This window comes from Chelon labrosus, assembly GCF_963514085.1.
Source record: "Chelon labrosus genome assembly, chromosome: 16".
Classification (NCBI taxonomy): Eukaryota; Metazoa; Chordata; class Actinopteri; order Mugiliformes; family Mugilidae; genus Chelon; species Chelon labrosus.
The window spans coordinates 25,464,689-25,486,913 of NC_140349.1; the positions used below are offsets into that span (position 1 = coordinate 25,464,689).

The 22,225-nt window shown below is 41.1% G+C and overlaps 2 protein-coding genes across 3 annotated transcripts in view; one reads left to right on the forward strand and one right to left on the reverse strand.

The window, feature by feature from the left end:
* adcy2b (adenylate cyclase 2b (brain)) overlaps window positions 1–14,716 on the forward strand; it is a gene marked incomplete at its 5' end in the record, with an annotated part of 52,155 nt that extends 37,439 nt beyond the window's left edge. Inside the window, 10 exons of one of the 2 annotated variants that reach the window (XM_084563195.1) lie at window positions 645–785; window positions 2,469–2,600; window positions 6,070–6,254; window positions 7,532–7,616; window positions 9,933–10,091; window positions 11,808–11,954; window positions 12,120–12,227; window positions 13,513–13,627; window positions 13,736–13,860; window positions 14,222–14,716. In XM_084563195.1, coding sequence (XP_084419321.1) covers window positions 645–785; window positions 2,469–2,600; window positions 6,070–6,254; window positions 7,532–7,616; window positions 9,933–10,091; window positions 11,808–11,954; window positions 12,120–12,227; window positions 13,513–13,627; window positions 13,736–13,860; window positions 14,222–14,374 — 1,350 coding nt within the window. In that variant the 3' untranslated portion in view covers window positions 14,375–14,716. The remainder of the gene's footprint in view (window positions 1–644; window positions 786–2,468; window positions 2,601–6,069; window positions 6,255–7,531; window positions 7,617–9,932; window positions 10,092–11,807; window positions 11,955–12,119; window positions 12,228–13,512; window positions 13,628–13,735; window positions 13,861–14,221) is intronic. The other variant, XM_084563196.1, reaches the window with a different exon arrangement.
* Window positions 14,717–16,363: 1,647 nt separating this feature from the next.
* On the reverse strand, window positions 16,364–21,217 carry cfap90 (cilia and flagella associated protein 90; the record flags this gene model as incomplete). The annotated part of the gene is made up of 3 exons (XM_084563197.1): window positions 16,364–17,121; window positions 20,385–20,501; window positions 21,101–21,217. The coding sequence occupies 3 exons, from the start codon at window positions 21,215–21,217 to the stop codon at window positions 16,942–16,944; spliced, it is 414 nt and encodes a 137-aa protein (XP_084419323.1). The 3' UTR covers window positions 16,364–16,941.
* Window positions 21,218–22,225: the final 1,008 nt, after the last annotated feature.

Consider the following 22,225-nt stretch of genomic DNA (forward strand, 5'->3'; position numbering starts at 1 on the left):
TGTCACTGTTTAGTATCAACCAGTAGGGGATATCTGCATTTTCTGATTGGAAAACAAGAGTCAGTTCACTGTGTCTGGTGTCACAAAATCAAGGACACATCCCAAGTGTGAGAGCCCAGATCTGTTCGAGCTCATAGTGCAGTATGAACATACTGTCCTCATGGGTGAGACATGAGTGATCTGTCAGCCTAATATCAACTAGACAATAACTTGAAATGGGAACAGGAAGAGACATATTAATCCACAATAACATTCTAGTTACAGGACGAAATGTTTTCAATTCAAACTTCTGGATGAGAATAAAAAGTTCGATTTTTAGTTTCACTTGAAGCTGATTGTCTTAGAATCTTCATTATTTGGCATGTATGAGCTGTGGATCTATACTTTCTGGCTTTTTTCTAATTCAGTTTGTTCTAATTTAATTATCTGGCCCGAGCTACAAAGAGGCTTTTTGGTATTGAGTGATTTCCAGCTTAGCAGTATTCCGTTTATTTATTTATCACAAAAGATAGTGGAGGCCTTAGACGACGGCAGTTTTCATGCTATTTGAGCAGAATCAATTTGTGTAATGTTTGGGTTTGTCCGCTGCTTCTACCTCTTTCTTCCTTTTTCCGATCACTTTCTATGTTTCTCTGCGTCCACAGCAGGGAAGGAAGGGGTCTTTCTGCTCTCTTACATGGTTCCCTACCTCTTCTCGCGTCATCGTCACTAATAACCCCTGGCTGCGACTGGTCCTCACCATGACCACCACTGCTCTCATACTGGTCATGGCTGTCTTCAACATGGTGAGAAGCCAGTCAAAATGTGAATGTGGTTTTGTACGATTGTGTCAGCGCATGTCCTGATAGCAGATGCAGTAGCACGGTGGAAATTATGGCTTTCAGCAGCAGAATTTATTAGTAGAATAATCAATCAACATACAATTCTATTCAAAATAATTCAACCCCACACCTTTTTTGCAATGCAAACATGATTGTCTGTGAGGGCTGTTTTATAATCACTTACTAGCATAACAAGCTACAAAAATGTTGCAAGATGCAATTACGCTTTAAGGAACGACACAAGAATTGTATTCAGCTTTAATACAGATTTACATTCCACCTGCAAGCTGAATAGCAAACATGGCAAAGAGAAAGATCTCAAAAGCTGAGGGAAGAAATTATTTCATTACACCAAGAAAAGCAATGTTTCCAAGAGATAACAGTTTGGCAGGATTATGTGCATGTTTAAAACTCGTGGCAGAGCAGAAAAGCTCCCTGTGTGTGAAAGCAAAACCTCTCCGAGGGCAAAAACAACAGCTGAGGAAAAGGCCCTGTATTACTGCCAAAGACCTGCAGGAGGACCTGATGAAGGCGGGATCAAAAGCATGAGGGCAGAATAAAAGCCAAGACTCTATACCCAGAAAGCTTTGCACAAAATTGGAAACAAAGTGGATATGCCTTAAGAGTTCTGAGAGTTTGTTTCATGGAATGATGAGGCTAAACTGGGACAGTTAGAAGCCATGGATCAGCAGTGTCTGTTTGTAATGTAAGGAAAGGCCTGTGTGAAACATTAATATCATCCCCACAGCACAGCACAGCACAGCACAGCACAGCACAGCACAGCACAGCTCATTCCTTTTCACTGTAGACTTAACCATGTGACTGACGTGATGGATTCTTTAAAATACCAGAGGTGATGGAAGTACAATGCAGGGTGTAAACAAGCTTGATAAATAGATCAACAAAAGTTCAGCCAAGTCAGATTTAAAGTCCAACTCTGAAAAGCTTTTGTGCAAGGATTAATCTAAAGCTCCAAAAGAGGGGTTTCAGGGACCTGTGAGAAGCTACTCATACATGTAGTGGAGGTCATAAAGGTCAAATTATCGATTTAATATCAAATATTCATTATTGAACTTTCTTTTACTGTTTACAGAGGGTTTATTTTCTGTGTTCCATTGCATTTTATTTGGTGACAGGGGTTGAATAATTTAGACTGTTGCTCAAAAGAGCCTCTAATCATCCTTAGACCAGTTGTGCTAGAAATGAAATGAAATCCACATACACGATGTTGACACTTCACATGCCGTCCATACATCACAAAAAACTTACACGGAATGCATTGTAGAAGTTGTTGCAACGCATTCTTTTTTTCCACTAAAGGCATTAAAAGTGTCGCATTTTACAAAGTTGACTGTCACATTAGTTTATAATCGCTTTACCAATTTGGCATGAAACATTACAGTCTTTAATCATCATGAAGCTTTCTGTTTGCATCATAGCATGGGTGTCTCTCGAGACATGTGCCTTTTCTGTTACAATTCAGTAACATATGCCACTATGTATTTACAATATATCATTGTTACAGCATTCATGTTACCATTGTTGTTCAACAAATCTATTCTATCGATTCAGAAGTTTTTAGTCAGTGACAAACTTTTCTGGGGAATGTCTCATCCTCCACCCTCCATCCTTTCTGTTTTCTTTTAGTTCTTTGTTGAGGATCCTGGAGGATCTATGGAGGACATCCCGACAACCACTCCACCTGTGAATCTAACCAATGGCACCCTGTTGGACTATGTGGAAGAAAACACAGGCAGCAAAAGCAAGTTTTACCTGCCAGTAAGTACAGCAGTGATTTGGGGAGAAGGTGTTGGGAGTGTCCAAAAACCTGCTTTGTCACATGTTGAGTTAATAAACCCAGCTCCATCTCTTCACATTCACAGAAACAGCTGTGTACGTTCTTAACATTTCTCAGAAAATCTTTGGTGTTTTCAAATCTGTGAAGTCACTACAAAGATATTCGTTCAAGTCAACAATGTTGCCATGTTGTCAGACCGATAGGGAAATTCTCAAAGCGTTCATTGTCTGTTTTAAATAAGCATGGAGGCTTCTCTCTCACACTTAAAGCTTAAAGAATTACCATTACATGGTTATTTGGTTTTAAATATTGACACTTTTATTGCCAGTATCCAAACTCTAATGCTATTTTTGCTTCATTCTTCATTCTGCTACTAAAGCTTTCTTTCTCAAGAATCGCTCATCCAAACAACATTACACCCGACACATGGCACCCTTGGAAACAGACTCCCTTGACATAGCTGCATCCCCTATAAATGCTAACCCATGCCTTTGCTCAGATGCCATTGTTATTGTAATTACATTATTTATGTACAATTAAATTTAGACGCTGACCATCTTGAACTCTCACAACGTTTTACGTTGCCAAAATAACTTGAGGAGCACAGTTCATGAGAATCGAGCCAACCATTTCTAAATGATCCAATGGAAACTTGACCTTCATTAAGGCTGGATTATGCTTCCGCGTAGTGATCACGCAATGGCCACGCAATGGCCACGCAATGGCCACGCAGTTGCTTGGACGCAGTCGTGAGACCGTGATGGTTCTGCGTGGGGTTTACGTGTCGAAATGCATGCCACACCGGTAGAGGGCGCTATGATTTTTTGTGACCGACCGACCGAGACTCTTGTGGCGTATCTCGCCTCGTATAGTTATTTACCTTCCGGCTTTTGTCGTAGTCACAGTGAACGATGGACACTGAGACAGAGAGACTGGCGTTGGAGCTCCAAATTATTGAAGCAGAGGAAGAAATACTTATATTGCAAATTAGGGCACGACAAAGGAGACAATGATGTTTATGAGTGGAAACCGGAAAAGCGGTCTCCAGCGGATGTAGTTAGCGGACCAATCACAGCCAATGCCGCTGCGTTGCTGCTGCGTTGCTGTTGCGTCGCCTCGACGCGCGTCAAGGATTTTTGGGAGGTGCACGTCTGGCCCTTGCGTAGGACGCACGGGGGTCCGCAAGGACGTAATAGGTCCGTAATAGGTCCGTACGCACGGACGCGCTGTGTCAACGCGGAAGCATAATTTGGGCTTTAGTCACTATTACTGCTACACATCGGACAGTACGCCTGATTTTGAAGTCTCCCATCACCTGTGTCTGGACTGAAACGTTACAACTGAAAAAGCTTCAAAGACTATGGCCAAATAGCATGAACACTGTCTGCTTAAGTGTCAGTACCTTTCCTTACCAGCAGGTGACAGTAGTCTGTAGTCGCCTTTCAAATTATGACCCAAAAAGCTAGGACTAGCTAAGAAGCTAGGTGGCTAGAAAGAGCTACAAAACACCAAACAGAGCTAGTCTCTCCTGAATCATGGTGTCGCGATGGCCTAGATTTTATTCCCTCAAAATCCATGTGAAAATATTCATTTGCGTGTTCAGATGAGGTGAAGATGAAAAAGGAAAAGAGCGTTTAATTTTTGGTTCATTTGCTTAATTTTGGTACATCCCTTTCTCTTTTCATGCACTGGTTTGCTAAGCTTTAGAGCCAGTCAGAGTGACCTCTCTCACCTATGCGCTCTTCTGTAATCCATCATGCTCAACTGGCTGAAAAGCCTCCATCCGGGGTCCGACTAGTAGAAAGAATGCGGGGCACACCACCAAATCCAGGATCACAGATGCTCACCAACTGCCCGACACCGGAAAACGGCCAACCATCACACACAACCTGTGTGTCATGACCTTTAGGGAGATTACCTAACTAAATATTAGGGATGGCTCGATCCAACTTTTTCATGTCCGATACCGATACCGATACTGCAATTTGGAGTATCTGCCGATACTGATATCAGTCCGATACCTTCTTTTCTCCTCTGTTAAGTTGTTTATGATACATATAGTTTGTATAGATGTACTTTGCTTAATATGGACATCTAAAAACACCATGTTCAAACTGTGCAACAAATATTCTGCTCCCCTAAGGGAAGAAATAAAACAGCCCACGATGTGCCTCAAGCCATAAGCTCTTTATTTAAACTTCAAATCAGTGCAAACTGCAAACTTGAATGTTTCTTCTTTCACATGTAACCTCTGGGGTTGAACTGTATGTAAAACACCCATATCAAACTAGATATAGGATGGACTTAGTAATGTTCCATTGAAGACTATAGGACAGGGGTGCCCACACTTCTTTGGCTTGCGAGCTGCTTTTACAATGACCAAGTCAAAGTGATCTACCTATCCTACGTCATATTGATTGTTGCTACAGTGTTAAAAGCTCTATCCATCTTTGTTTTTATTTTTATCAAGAAAAATTGGTGCACTACACCTTTAGAAAAATAGCGCTGTCTCTTTAAGAAAGACGTAGTCTTGAGTTGTTGTGGTTGAAGTTGTGCCGCTGAACTGAGGGCATGTTGCAAATATAAAGTAAAATGAATAAAGATGAAGGTTTGTCTTGCTGTTTGTTTTGGAGGTGCAACAGTTAGTTGTTAAGCCAGACTAACATCTAAAACATTTTATTTTTTCCAATGGCACGCGATCTACCCGCACCGGTCGATCGCGATCGACGTAATGGGCACCCCTGCTTTAAGTGACTGCTAACTTTAAATAACTGTCACAAACACTTGCGTCCAGTGCTGCTGCCACCCCTTGAGACACTCGCGTTGCACAAGTTGCATTCGGCTGTTTTACCTTTCTCTTCCTTGCGTGCAAAGTAACTCCACACAGCTGACATGATAAGAGCGCTAGGCTAATTCACTGTCACGAGGTTCTGTTTACACACGCTTGCAGCAGCTGCTCTCTGTTTACGGCATGTCCCGCAAAGTTAAGTTGAGCATTTGGGTATCGGATCGGACGGGCTATAGTTATTTTTTCCGATATTCGATCCTGAAATTTTGACCAATATCGGGCCGATACCGATACCGAAGTATCGGATCGGGCCATCCCTACTAAATATCATTGAAATGCATCCATTGCGAGGGCAGTGTGGTTGCAGTCAGTGTGGTTGCTTTTACAAAATCAACTTTACACCATATTATGACAATGGATCATCCATAGAATCCCACACTCGACACTGAACTTCCTTTGGTCTCTAGAAATTTACCCGCCAAATGTGCAGATCAGACGCTGAGAGAGTCAACAGAGATTCCTTCCTGTATTAGTGAGATGAAGCCAATCTCACATCCTAAGCATTACATTATATTACATACATCTTGGCTGTCTGTATCTGAAGCTACATATTACTTTACATCTGTGTTTATTTGTGGCCATGTTTCTCTTTCTGTCTTCAGTACTTCATCTACTGCTGTATACTGGGCCTAGTGTCATGCTCAGTGTTCCTGAGGATCAACTATGAGCTGAAGATGGTGGTGATGCTGGTTGCCGTGGTAATCTACAACGTCATCATCCTCCAGACACATGCCTCTCTGCTGGATGGATTTAGCATGGCGTTGTACCCCACAGATAAGCTAGATAGGTACCTAAACGCACTCTTTCTGCTTGCTAATTTGGGCAATAATTAAACAAGTATTAGGCCCACTTGAAGTCAATATTATGTGTTTGAAGACTTCCGCCTCTCTCTGACCCTGCAGCCCACTGGCCACAGTAGAGCACAGCCTATTAAAATGACTAATGAGGCTGGACGATGGTCCACAGGGAAAGGCTGATGCCATATGACTGTCAATGAAGCGTAACCCCTGGAGAGGAGGATGATAAGTGGCAGAATGAGATATAGCAATTTATGTTGATGGAGCCAAAATTCATTTTTCACATTTGACTGACAGCTGGAGCCTCACAGCTGAAAAAAAAAAAATCCCATTATGCAAAAAGTTGTCAGGGCCTCAAGAGAGACTGGTGAAAGAAATACTTTTCCTTTATGTTTTTTACCTTTTCTCACTCTCACATTTCTTAGCTTGGCTCTATTAGCATGACGAGTACACTACGCCTGCCAAAGCACTGACAAATAACAATACTTGAATGAAGTGCTAAATTAAAAGAAATATACGGGGACAGGATTCACCGCCTAGTGAATTATTATTTCTTGACACGATTGAAAGAAACCTTTGGTTGCTTCATCTCTGTTCCGAATCTGTGCATACAATTCTGTCTGCAGTTTGGCGAGCTGAGTTTATATCCACTTTATTAAAATAAATTGATGTATGCAAATTACACAAACCCAGTTCAGGAGAAAATTGAAAAAACTAATTTATCTAATGAGAAGAATCCTAAATGAGATTTTCTTTCAATAATTATTGTTACATCTGCAGCAATAATGGATAGAAATAATAAAATAAAAAAGGACGCGTTACTACAAATAATGGAAAGAGGTAGAGTGATTAGGTTTATTCTTTGGATCTGGTGTTTACATGGAACAAAGTAATCTGGTATTCATCTCATTGCATACATAATTAATATTGGTATGCCTTATTCTATACTGTCGCGTATGGTGTTTACAACAGAAAGTGGCAATGATGACTCCCTGCCCTGCTTAGCAATGTAGGTTGCTTAGCTGATGTAAGCACTAGGAATATCCAGACTTCTCTGTGTTCTGTGTAAACACCACATCCTAAATCAGGACACTGTTTCCTACTTAACCCCACTAAAACAGCAATAAATTAAAATGGTGGTCCTCTTTCTGACTCTCTCTCTCTCTCTCTCTCTCTCTCTCTCTCTCTCTCTCTCTCTCTCTCTCTCTCTCTCTCTCTCTCTCTCTCTCTCTCTCTCTCTCTCTCTCTCTCTCTCGTCTCTTTGCAGACCAGGGGTCCTTAAAGATCTGAAGACAATGGGTTCTGTGTCTCTGTTCATCTTCTTTGTCACATTATTGGTACTAGCCAGGCAGGTGAGTATTTTTCTCAAAGGCTGGCTATAATGATATAACTGAACATCACCCATTCTCTGTATAACTTTAGCAAGGCCATTTACTTCACTGATACCAACTTATTAGGTCATTTCCAGAATCACCATCTCACTCAGTGGATTCAGAGATATGACATCAGTGGATTTAAGAGGACTTACTACTTTGCTTAATGAATTTTGGCTGTAATGTAAGTGGAACACTGTTGAAAGACTTGGCTCAGTGAGCCCAAAGATCAAAATATTTGTGCAGCTGGACTTTTTTTTTTGTCGTGTTTGAGCTGCCAGCCTGTCCCAGTGCCTCCATCTCCTCTGTGCCCATCAACCTTAGTTCATATGAGACCTAAACGCAGCTGACACACATTCTGCGTGGATGTTTTCTTTTTTTTTTTTATCGGGGTACCATCCATCATCTCTGACCTCATAGCAGATGTCTTGGACAGAAAAGTATCCCCAGAGGTTCGCTGACCAAAATTGGGGCTCCCCTGAGAGCCAGAGTTGGTCCAAAGTGTTGTTCTCATTCTGGGTCACTGTCACCAGAAGAGAAGGGAGCATTTGTTTTGGAGACACAAATTTTATTGCGGGGAGGCACAGTGGCGTGGTGGTTAGCACTGATGCCTCACAGCAAGAAGGTTCTGGGTTTGAATCCAGGCCGACCGGGCCTTTCTCTGTGGAGTTTGTCTCCCTGTGTCTGTGTGGGTTCTCTCCAGGTACTCCAGCTTCCTCCCACCGTCCAAAGACATGCTGGTTAGGTTCATTGGTGATTCTAAATTGGCCATAGGTGTGCATGTGAGTGTGAATGTGTGAATCTCTGTGTTAGCCCTGAGATAGACTGGAGACCTGTCCAGGGTGTACCCTGCCTCTCGCCCAATGACAGCTGGGATAGGCTCCAGCCCTAATGTTTGCAATTATAAATTCAGGGAGAAAACTCTCTGTCTAAACTCATAATATCTGACTATTACTGCTAATCAGTGTAGTACAATGCTTCATCAGTAATCATCAGTATAATGGATGCAGGTCAAAAGGTTTTCAGGGTGGGGCTGTCCATGGCCCGTGGCACAGTAAGTATGTAAATCAGCGCCACATTTTCTATGCTTGTAGCTGGCCATTAACAAATTTGCCTTGCAAAATTTTCATCATCAGCCCTAATGATCCCTGTCCCTGCCATTTAGTCAGAGGGAGGAAAAAGCAGGTTACGAGAGACAAGGCATCTGTAATTCATACCCCAAGAACGAATGCACATTGGAGCTAAACTCATTTAGAGGCTCGTTAGCTGGTTTCTAAACGGCATCTGGAATGAGCGCACTTGCTTCTGGCCTACTTTCTAGAGCCATGGAGGAACTAGATTTCTTCTCCACAAGAGAATCAAGTGCTAGAACTATACATATATGTGAATGATTCAGACTACCTATCCTGTGAGGATAGGTAGTCTGAATCAGGCAATCAACACTATACTTCCACTTCTCAGTGCAGAGCTATATGGGCCTTCACTGCTGGAGTCTCCTAAATTGTCACCATATTGTAGTCTCGAGGGAAACATATGCAGTGCACACATACATCATCCAGACTGCTAATCACACATATGAAGTACAGTATATCTCACAGAGAAACCCTCCCACACACGTCCATTCCCACTCTGCAGGGACCAGCCCACATGTAGCCTGGAGCTTTCACATATACAGTGTATGAGCGTAATGATGGAGCATTCAAGGGACTGGACCCATTCTGATGCACACACTCCTGGGATGTATTGACCTTGATATGCGAGTCTTCCCGGCACATTTAGTTGTGTTCAAAACTCCCTCAAGCTTGAATAACCAAAACAAACAAACAAAAAAGCAGCGGCTATCTTTTATGCAAAACAGTGCTGTCTGCTCACTGTATCCTTGAGCCATAATAGCAGAGCTTCTCGCATTCTTTCATTGTCATCTTATTGGGACGTCTTATTAATTTTTCATGAATACCAAGCATTCTCTTTAGTTCCAGTTGGTTAGGTTTTCCTAGAAATCCATTGATATTTCCATTTGGTGTCAATGACTGGAATGGGAGCAAGCGATTTCTGAAAAACGTTCTCATATCCTGGACAAATTTCTGTAGCTGGAGGACTGACCAAGGCAAGTTTAGACATTGGATTGTGCTTTGATTCATGTTACTAAAAAAACTAAAAAAATATATTAGATAAGAATCAACCTCTTTTCTTGGTAATCTTTTTTTCCCCCTGCTTTTGGTGCAAGTTTCTACCGAGGGAGCACTGGGTGTGAATGACGCAGGTGTCTCTTTACTCTGTGTCCTCCTGTAACAGAATGAATATTACTGTAGGTTGGACTTCCTGTGGAGGGACAAGTTCAAGAGGGAGTGTGAGGAGATCGAAACCATGGAGAACCTCAACCGAGTTCTGCTGGAGAACGTTTTACCGGCTCATGTCGCCGAACACTTCCTCGGACGCAACTGGAAAAATGAGGTGAATGAGACCAGACAGTTATGTTAATGTTTAATTGTAGTGCTTAAGATGTTAGTCTAGTTTAACATTTTGGGAACGCAGTTGTTCATTTTAATAAAAATGGTGGTGATAACTATGTAGCTGGAGCCAGAAGCTGGTTAGCTTAACACAATAAACTGGAAACAGCCAACAAAATGTGACACTGTGGGCCTGTGTTATGCCATTTAGTTAACCATGCATGTAATCAGTTCCTGTTCAGTGGACACAAATGATCAGGGAATCTTTGCATGAATGCTATGAACGTGTCTTTGAAGTGAATACAGCACACTGAATCTAGAAACAGGAGTATCATGGACTCATGAGTAGTGTTTTTTTAGTTTTAGTCTAGTCTTTGTGTCAAGCTGTCATTTTAGTTTTTATTAGTTTTAGTCATGTTCATACTCTTTTTAGTCTAGTCAAGTTTCAGTCAACTAAAAGTCTGAGCATTTTAGTCTTATTTTAGTCAGAATTATCCATGACTATTTTCGTCTAGTTTTAGTCAACGAAAATTGTATTTTAGTCTCTTTTTAGTAATGCAATTCTATTTAACCCAGTCAATATAGTATAAGTACCTTGTAGTATAGACAAAACCAAAATTTTCTTTTAGCCAAACCTATTTCAAACAAGGTTCTTATTATCTTATCTCCCTATCTTTCACCACAAGACATTCGGTTTTATTTTCCACTTCGGTGTATTTAAAGTTTTTCCAAATGTCTTCTCTTCTTCTTCTACCAAAGACCCCCGGCTGGCCGGCCATCGTTCCCTTTCTCTGTCACGCTACTTCTAACTAATGCCGCGAGTGGAGCTTGAGGAAGTGACGTCGCCTGCGAGAGAAACGGGCTCTGGACACAGGAAACAGAAAAGCTACAAAATAATAATAATAACGCGACTAAACAAGACAAAATTACGTTGTAACATTTCGTCTCTCGTCTCGTTTTGGTCAACGAAAATGGAGAGACATTTTAGCATAGTTTTTATTTTGTAAACCACATTTAGTCTCGTTTTTATTCGTCAACGATATTGCATTATACATTTAATTATAGTCATCGTCGCATGACCAGCATTTACGTTACGTCTCGTCTCGTTTTAGTCACGTGATAAAGGTTCGTTGACGACAATATTTAGTCATAGTTTTCGTTGACGAAAGCAACACTACTCATGAGTTGTGACTCCCATGTAGGAGAAAGACTTTTAATGCTCCTCTATATCTCCTCCTCTGTGACCCCCTTTACAACTCTCCTAAGCCCTAGAGGGGAGGTGTACCTCACTCTGGTTCAATCTGTACAAAAACACTGCAAACCCCACATTGTTGGAAAACTACATATCCTATATGTGTTGTTAATTCACAGCTTTTGTCACGATATTTTCTTCCTTAACTGAAAATAGTACATTGTTTTGTTGATGCAGCAAAAGATGTGGCCTACTTGCCGAACACACTTTCCATCGCTTGGTAGCTTTATTCGTACGTCTGTCTTTCTCGTGATGAATGCTGGTACTATTTTGCTGCCGCGGTGACCCAGTACCGTGCAGAGATAATTAAAGTTCCTTCATATTTATTTAAACAGTTGGTGTCATTGTTCAGTGTGAGGCATTCACCTCACCGTCTCACTGAAACCATTCCTCTTCAGCTTTCCTTCACCAGCGCTCGATCAATACAACACATAACAGCTGTTATGTTTTCTTCTTGCTTGTTATCAGGACCTTTATCATCAGTCATACGAGTCGGTGTGTGTGATGTTCGCCTCCATCCCAGACTTCAAAGAGTTTTATACAGAGTCTGATGTCAATAAGGAAGGACTGGAGTGCCTCCGTCTTCTCAACGAGATCATAGCAGACTTTGATGAGGTAAACGCCTCTCTTATTGATAATACTGCCAGTCTGACAATGTGAACAAAAGAAAAACCCCACTGCTTATTTGAGTACGTAATCGCACTGAGCGGTTATTCTCCATAGTAGAACAGAAAGCCAAAAGGCTATGAATCATCATGTGATCATGGTATCTGCCCACAGCTGCTGTCCAAGCCGAAGTTCAGTGGAGTGGAGAAGATAAAGACCATTGGTAGCACCTACATGGCTGCAACTGGACTTAATGTCACCCCTGGACCAGAGTGTGCACAGGCAAGCTTTTACACACATTCCCTCGTCTCATTGTGCCACCCAGCGAGGGGCAGCCACACAGCCTTTGCTCATTGCCATCCCTTTTCAGAGTGCCAAAACAGTTTCAGGAGCTTGAGCTCACATTTAACAAGCTTGCCATTTTTCATTTGTGTCCACAAAACAGGATGAAGCCTAATCATGGAAGTACAAATGTATTTGGAAGCTTCTCTGTGGAGAGCTCCATATAATCTGCTAAACATCATTCAAACATCACTGATTCATTACTACATGTCTGAATGGATGATTGTAATCAAATGAGATCATCACACAGAAATGTGTGCTCTAACAGAGGTCTGCTTGATTGGGCGAAGTCTGCTTAATTGACCATTTGCAGAGCCCCACCCCCCTCAGGCTGTTGATGCTGCACTTGTCAAGTGTTCACGGTGATAAAAGAGGCAGATTCACCACTTGAATGTTTCGTAACGGTGGGCATTTGATTTCCCATACTGACAAATGCAGGCTTCTCATTTCGGGCCAATGAGTTTCTGACATGACAGCTGTGGCAGACTAATCGTATTAGCTGTGGCTAGTAGGCTAATTACTGCTACCTCTGTTAGCCTCTCTTCAGACTGACCCAGGACAAGAAGGCTTCAAACCCATCCTACAGTGTGGCCTACTTTTATAAGAGAAAAACATCTAAAGATGAGGACCAGTTGGTTAGGGGAACATCACAAGCTCATAAGTAAGGAGTATTGGTGAGGTTTAGCAGTGGGTAATAGCTGTACAACACGAGATAGATAGATAGATAGATAGATAGATAGATAGATAGATAGATAGATTTACAGCAAAAAAGAGAAAAGAGTGATTACTCCACCTCTTCAAGGTGTTTCGTGCTCTAAGGAAAAACTAGTTTCTCATAACTGACGTCATTGTGTGTCTGTCCCTTACTGACTAACAGGATGCATGTTTAAATTTCAAAGACACCACCAATAGAAACAATCTCGCTGCTAATCATTATGAACAGTGTCTCAGACTTAGACTTAGACAGACTTTATTTGTCATTTTGATTTACATCAAAATGAAATTTCTGTACAATGGCTCATAGTACAGCAGGAATATTTAACAGAAATGGTATGTTCTGGAATGTATATACAGAATAGAATAAATATACATCTAAAAAAACTTAAAATGTAGTGCATTAGCAGCCATCAGGGTGTTACTGTTAAACTGACATTGATGTATTGATATCTAAACGCAGTACAGGTTGTATTTTTAACAGATTTTCTCCTCTCTGCGTTTCCCTCAGGAACATGACAGACAATACATGCACATAGGCACCATGGTGGAGTTTGCCTTTGCTCTTGTAGGGAAGCTAGATGTCATCAACAAGCACTCTTTTAACGACTTCCGACTCCGAATTGGTGAGAACATTTATTCACAGCCTGAACCTGGCACCAGTTTCATTTTATCTGTTAACTAGCGTCGGTTACAACTAATGTCATATACTTTGTCCGTTGGTCCTTTTCTAGGGATAAACCATGGACCAGTGATTGCAGGGGTAATTGGGGCCCAGAAGCCCCAGTATGATATCTGGGGTAATAGTGTAAATGTGGCCAGTAGGATGGAGACCACTGGGGTGCTGGGCAAAATACAGGTGAGCAGTCTTACATAATACAGGTGAATGTTTTACAGTTTGTCAAGCTGTGTTTCCACCCAAAGTTCTAGGAAAAGAGACCTGCAGTAGTAATGCAGATCCAAACATCCAAAATACTAGACATGAAGTAATCAAACCCGTTTCATGTGCTGTAGTCAATACTCTAGTGCTGTAGATGATTGTGGACTGTGACGCACTCACACCATCAGGCACAAAATGCACTAAAGTACTTGACCTTCTACTTTTAAAAAGTGAGACTCGAGAGCAAGGACGATCTCTCAGTCCCTGGGAAAGTTCCTGGGGTAGAAACGCAGCTTTAACACAGCTTACTATTCTACTCACGTTTCTTCCTCCTGTACAGGTAACAGAGGAGACGAGTCATATCTTATCAGCACTAGGGTACATGTGCTCATGTCGTGGCATCATCAACGTGAAGGGTAAAGGAGAGCTCAAGACCTTCTTCGTCCACACTGAGATGACCCGATCTCTGTCACAAGGGACTGTGATGCCTTGAGCGTGTCACACCGACTGAACAAATAGACTCAAGAACACAAAGTGGCTGTAGAAGTGATTTGTCATGCTCCGTAAGTAAAACCCATTACCAGAAGCCTGCAGTACAATGGATAGACAATTGTTGAGAACCACTTTAGTCCTTAGCAACACAATGTAGATCAGGGCCTAGGTGCACTGCCACAGTCCTTCAAGGCTGTACTACGGGTGGTTTTCCCAACTCAAGTGTAACAAGGATTTTGCTCCAAGGACTCTCTTCACTGTCTAAAGGAGTACCTGACTAAAGAGAGGTTTGCTAAATTAGTGCAGCTCTCAAGGACCGTAGTCACCCGTTTGTACAATAGTAGTGGTGTGGCGCTAAGTACCCATGCCAGTGTTCCAGTGCTTCAGAGCCTTATACTTGAGCAAACTGAGCTGCCTGCCGCGCTGTTTTTTTTTTGTTTTTTTTTTTCTATCTATGCCTGGTTGGCAACGTGAGCCAGTTCGTTCCATTTTATTCCAAATGGATGTTTATTGTCATATAGAGCTGTGGATGCCAACAAATTGCCAGTGTGATGGGTAGTTTTCCAAAACCTGTGATTTGTATTTATAGCTTTAGAGCTGTGTTTGTGTCCCACTCGAGCAGGTGGGCTCAGGCACAGGATTCAAGAGGAAAAGTAGAGGTTTCTTTTTTTATGATCCATTTGGAACCAAAACAACAGCATGTGTGTTCATGTTCACTGCCATCCTTTTGTTATTCATTAAACATTTGTATATAACTCCTCCGCCTATGTGTCTTTGCTTTAGTGCTGTGAAGACAAGTGCACCGTGAAAGGCTCCTTGCAGTGTAAACATTCACGGGACGTGCATACAATGGAAAAGCTTGTAAGATCATTAGTTTGAATGATTAGAGGCAATACCGGTTTGGATTTGGCAGATGTATTTAATCAAACAGGCCACAACACATATGTAATACTTTATTTTAACAGTCTCTGCAGTATCTTATGATTTACAAGCAATAGTAAGGATGTTTTTACCAACCCTTTTAGATGAGAATGTATGACGGCAGCTTAGGCTGGCTGAGCACAAAAGCTGGAAGCAGGGAAAAGGCTTAAATATTGATTTCACATTTAGGCTGGTGTTAATTGGTGAGCTTCAGAGGTGCTGTTATAGGTGGTTACTGTAATGAGCCAGGCTAGCTGTAATCCTATTTCCTGCCATTGTGCTGAACTAAAGCAGCTGAGCACTCGCTGTGTTTTCATATTCAGCAGTCAGCGATGAGAGTCTCCTGTAACTCCTCCCGAAAACCAAGAGTCAAAAGGATTCTTTAAACATTAATGCACATAAATCAACCGATGTTCATGCTTGGTTTGCATCAGTGCTTATCAGAACTAAGAGCCTGCTCGTTGAACAGAGAAGCTGAACGTTATTTTTTCCGCAAAATACGATATGAAAACACAAGCGCAAGATGCAACGAGCTACCTTCATCTTCACACGTCAGCAGTGTCTGAGGATGAGTCTATGCTTTGAGATGTTTAGATAAAACATTTTATGTCTTTTGTAACCACATACATTTATTTATTTTTATTATTTACCTCAGCTATATTTACCCAGTTCTTACTTTGAAATGCCACCCAGGCGTATGAGCTCCTAATCCTCCAAAACGAACGCCAAACAGATTGAAGTTCTGCACCGTTTCTAAGAATAAAAGCTCTATTTTTTGCCAAAACACAAAGGCAGAAGCAAATGAGAGATGTCTGCACTCGACAAAATCCTATTATGTAGGAGGCTGGTCTCAGCTGCGTGGGTTCACAATTTTAAAAAGGATCCAAGAATCTGAGTTAAAAGGGTTAATCAGATAGAGTGAATTTAGTGTTAATTGGTGCAGGAGCAAATATAAGTACACATCTAATCCTTCTTTCGCTTGAAACATTTCTCTCTTCTTGCTGTTTTTGTTGAAGCATGTTTTATCTGAGCTGAGTCATCTTTTTCATGAGGAACGCTGTCAGTCTGGGAAGAGAAGACTGATCAAGTGAACACCTGAAACTCAGCCACATTTCCAGTGGTAATGATCCAACATTTATCAAATAGTGAACAGTCTGATAAATCCAAAGTCCTGTCAGGAATTCGTAGGATTTTTGACGTGCATTCAGCGTCTTGATAAAAGCTGCCATTATACTGAAGGCGTTATCTGAAAACCAAGGCTCTGATCACTGCTATCCTGTCGAATATCCAGCTGCAATAACTGGAAGACATTTTGTGATTCATTGTCTTCCTGTGCCACCTGAACCTTCAAATTTCGTTCACACTGATGGAGTGATTTCAGGCTCAAACGAGAAAATGGAGCTTGAGCTTCCTGGAAAATGTTACTGTCTTCATATGTTCTAAGTTATTCTTAAAATCTTTTTGATGCTAGTTAGTGTTGCATGTCGCATATCATTAAATGTTATCAGATTAAAGCACAGTTTTTTGTTTTTACTATGAACACATCAAAGCTGTAACTGAAATCTACACACTACAACACTGGTTTATTATCACAGCTTCCACAGTCACAACAAACCCTTCCATGTCATGCTATGATACGTCAGACTTTCAAACAGGGGCCACCGATCCGTATCCTTCCTCCACACTCCAGGTGATCCCGTTTTTCATGAAAAACTCTGTTTTAATGCAAGCCACACGAGCAAAATGCCGGCCATGTTGGTAGAGGGCAGGGGCAGAGCGACGGCCGTATTCTGAAGAGGACAGCACGGGCACAACACGGGACTTCTCCTAGGAGTGAGCAGGACGACATTGCAGAAAGACGTAGAGCAGGTGTTAAAGCTGTGCTGGCTGGGATGTTTGCCTTGCACTCCAGTCACAGCGCATAACAGAGGTGGCAATCACTAGAGACCCATGGGATTTGAAATGTTTTGAGTTAACATATACTGTGATTTACTGCAATTTAGTACAGAGTTCCAACTGCAAGTTGGAACTGTGAAAGAATATTTTATGTTTTCCACTGCCTCTATCTTCATTTCACCGACTTCTGCTGACCGTACTGACCTCCCAGAACAAAACTGTACAGCCCCATCTAGTGGACTAAAAGAGCAATTGAATTTATTATTCTAGTACCAAAGAGTTTAACTTATATTTGCATTTTATATCATATATAGATAAAACATTGCCACCCAGAATATCACAGTACTACAATATTAATTCTTCTCCCACTTGTACTACATAAATAGTCTGGAGTAGCCAGACTCGGTTCTTATCAGAATATCTATTGGGATTACGTTATGGGGTGTGCTTCAACTGATACGGAGAAGAAAATACCTCTGCACACCAATCAAAGTCATTTTGTTGTAAACTAATTCCACTCCACGGTGCTCAAACTACGTGTACAGCTACATCACTGTTACTCTTCTGTCCATCACCGCATAAAGCCTGTCCAGATAAATTGATTTCTCCAGCAGATCTTTGCCAGAGCTTCATTAGTTCCCTACAAAATTCACAGCAGATATTTCTAAATTTACACAAACTAAATGGGTGTTACGATAAATAAGGGCTGAAAATGTATAAAATGACTGATGGCTACCTTCCCAGTTAGAGAAACCTCACTTTATTAAATGGCCACTGGAATCAAAAAGAGTGAATCCCCCAGACATCCATGTTAACAATACTAACTTTAACGCAGGACTAATCATCTTTATTGCTAATTTCACCTACAGAATTTGTAAATAACTCACACATCTAAATTAGTAGGGGCTTGGTCTGTTTCAGTGACAGGTAAGTGCCATCACAGGTCACACGCTCTGTGCTCCTAGGCATCAGTGTATGATGCTGATTGGTGTATGTGACCTACTGAACAGCACATATGATATATATCAATATAAATATATTACAATTTTAAAAATAGCTTACATTCACTAAGGACTACGGACACTGTTTACAACAGGAGATAAATAATGCAACTGAATGTGTTTTTTTTTTTTTTTTTTTACAATTTAAAAAACACAATTATGATATAAAATCGTCTCAGCTGAGTAATTGCTACATCGCTTGCTATTGCTGTGTCATTTGTACCAGATCAGCTGTTTTAAATCCACTAAACGTTAGCTATTTATAGACGCTGCGTGGATTTATTAAGCAATTCGTAGCCCCAGAATTCGTGTGCAGGTTCAGCGGCTGTATTTTACGACAGCACTAAACTCACTACTATTCCATGGAGTAAAGATATGGTTGGTCCTTTCCTGTTTTATTCTTTCTTTTCCTCTGTCAGTACAGTCAGGAGAGAAAATTACCACAGAAAACAAAAAAAAGAAAAAACTATTAGCTACACATGAATGCATATTAATCATATTATCTACAGAAACTTAAGGACATGTGCTGCTCATTATTATCCAGGGCAGCAGTGTGTCACTGTGCGTTTTTCCAGCAGACTTGAACACTGAGAACCTCTGACTTCAGCGAGGCCGGGCTAACTATATGCAAAACAGTCAGTACCAGCTTCTGGCTCTGTGAGGCTCACTGGTGGGTTTCTATTTTCATAAGCTTCAGTGGAAAGATGAGCAAATTGCTGAATCGCGCAATAAATATATATTTTCACTTTTAAATTCATATTCAAATTAGAACAGAAAATGTCCTAATTCGCCAGAAACTGTCACCAACCCTGACAGCCAACCACTCAACTCACTGTAATTACAAGCTCAGCTGTGTGTGCCGTTGCTTTGTTCACCTCCCTCTCTGCTTTCAGTGACCCAGAAACTTGCTGTGAGCTAGTTTTCTTGACATGAATAATTACTCTGCAGCTTCAACATGAGCTACAAACAAATGTCATAAAACTCAGATATATGTCAGCACCACCTTTGTACACACACAAAAAAAATCTACAGCCTTGTAAATGTGGAACATATTTAAATGTATGCACGTATGCTCTTTTAGAACTCATTTTCATAATATAGTGGCATTTCCATCTATGAAAATCCTCACTGCCGATGTTGCTTGAAAGCCTGTGCACGAATTGGAAGGATGCTAAAGGTGCTCTGGAAACAGCGATGGTGGTGAATTGTTAAAAGATGTGGTTATGAACTGTTCTGTGGTTTCTATGTGTAGGTGGTCAGTGCTATAAGGCAAATTGTACTGACGCCATTACAAGAACCTCACTGTAAAACAACAAGTTTTGTGCTTGTGTTGCACTTGAACACACCACCACAAACCTTACAGCTAGCAGTGCCGTCGTACAGAGCTGTCCTCTATGCCCTCTATCCTCTGTCCACATTTTATTTATTCTAGGTGGTGAGGTTGTTGTGAAAATATTTATTTTATTTCAATGATCAGATTTGATGAAAGTGTAAAACGAGATGATTCTTCTGTGTGCCCTCTGAACTTTTGTTTTCTTCCATCTCATTTTGTTTTCTCTCGTGTGCTTCTCTAAGCTGAACAGCCAATCAGATAGACGTCTCTAACTGACTCATTCGGCTGCTTATTCAACACACTGAATTGGCTGAAAAGCCGGCTCTAGGGGTCTGACTGTTGGCAACGGTGGGATACACCGGAAAGCTTGGGCCGCAGATGCTCAGCGATGGCACGAAGCCAGAAAGCGGCCGACTGTTGACTTGGCATGTCACAGCTCTAAGGAATAAGACTGAGATTGGAACAGCGTTTCTGATTCAATTATAGAAAAACGACGATATAAAAAGCAGTAATTTGAAACATGCTACTTCCAGAGGGGAATGTGAAATCAAAGCTACTCTTGAAATTGTTGTAGATTCAATCAAGGGCCAAATGAAGAGGGAGGAATGATTTTAATCAAAAGTGTGTGTGTGTCCATGAATTCCAATTTATGTATGTCTGTAGCTATAAGAACTTTGCAGTCTATTTGGCTTTTGACTTTTATGTATTTCATGCCTTATCTGCGGGAAATGAAGTACTTGGAGCTTAATGTTTAGTTTTAGTTACATGCTGTAACTAAAGCGTATTCACTCTGATCAGTGAGCTCATCCTCAAGCTAAGACAGTTAAGAACTACAGTAGTAACTAAAATGTACTTATTACCTCCTTGTTGATATCAAGTCCTTTTCCGTTCTTGTGTTTTCTGTCATCCCTGTCCAGTCTCATATCATAACCCGCAACCTGGTGGAACACGAGGTCATATGTGGAGACGTCTGACACCTGCCGATGGAGAGAGAGAGAAAGGGAGAGGCTATCATTAAAATACTGTCCTCTCTCAGAGGAGGGTCAAACGTTGCACAAACAATCCTGCTGTGATCCATCTTTTTATCCCTCTATAAATCAGCAAAGACCATCACTAGCCAGGGCCAAATCCATTTTTTGCCACTATTTTTAGGAGAAAAAACCAGGCTATGAATGATACAGGGTCTAGATAGGGATAAAACTGGAAGGTTTGGTGAATGTAAATGCTGCAGAAGTTCAGGTTTCTGGCTCACAGTATGACACAGAACTTTGCGAAAACGAACTTTAAATATATGTATTGTTATATATACTGTTAAAAAATGTTAACCTACAGATATCACCCAAGTTTTCTGAAATATAATGTGCATAAGTGCAAATTACGTATTAGATAATCAATTAGCACCTATTTCTATAATTTCTAATTGAAAATATGAAGTAATATAAACAGCAAAACGCATATATTATCCCAGGATAATGATGAATTGAAATATTTGCAGCTAACTGATTTTGTAGTTTCAATATCAGTGAGATTAGTTTAAATTAGCAAGGAAACTAAGTTCCACGTCCAACTTCGTTACCTTTGACTCTCTGTAAAAGTAGGACATTTCCTTCGGTTCGTTTCGCCGTGGTGGGATGTAACTGAAGGGCGACAAGGTGCACAGCGGTTTGTTTTGTAACTCCAGTGTAACATCCATAGTGCTAACCACAGAAATCCCTCGGTAAAGTTCAAAATAAAAGTTCAACAAAGTGAAATTAAGGCTCGGGCTAGACCAAGCAGAACGCTAACGTCTGTGGTTGCTAGGATACCGACTCACTCTAACGGGAGGGCTGACGTGCTGCTTTCAAAAACTTTTTTTTTGCCCGGATTTCAGAGTTTCTTCGAGGTAAACGTTACAAAGTGCGAGCTCGAATAAATATATAGAGAGGGGGAATAATAGAGATCAGATTATATATGTTTTGTAGTGGGATACCCTAGTTGCTGGTGTTATCTGTTGCAGTTGTATCAGTTATTGTAAAGGTTAACCAAGTCGTCTCTTGGAATACTCTTGGAAAGTCACACATTGCAATATAAGCTGGAGGGTTGTTGTTACTAGCCTTGCCTTTTGTAGCCTACTGGTTTAGAACTAGTCTTCCTGCAGAAATTAAGTTAACTGTCAAAAAGTGCAGTTATTTTAGCATCAATTTATAAAATTATCAATTGTTCCACTCATTCTACTGTTCTGATTCAACATTGGAATGGTACATTTTACTAACTCAAAAGTCGGTTGTCTCAGCATCCCATAATTGAATTTAGTGACCAGAATTCTTACTCATACATCTTAAGTTACAGAGACCAATTTAGTGACATATTTCCAGCCTACTGGCCTGTGCTCTGGAAATTAAAGAACCCATGCTGACGTTCAAAGGAAAGAATAGCCAGCAAATCATCTGTTGATGAAACTTTTTCGTTCAGTTTCACCAGTGTTTTTCCTTAAGGCTAATAACACTTGTCCCTTGCAGGTCCCTCAAAGGTCTCTCACTGCATCTGCGGTGTAACTCTGGCAGCAGAGTCCGTTTATAGCACTGGGCAGACTACGCCTCAGGGACGGTGTGGAATAGCTCTGTGATTCAGTTATGGGTGACAAGAAAGTTCAATTACCGCTGCTTCAGAGAAAATATAAATAACCTCTGAGTCCCTCAGCACTGAAGATACAGATGGCACT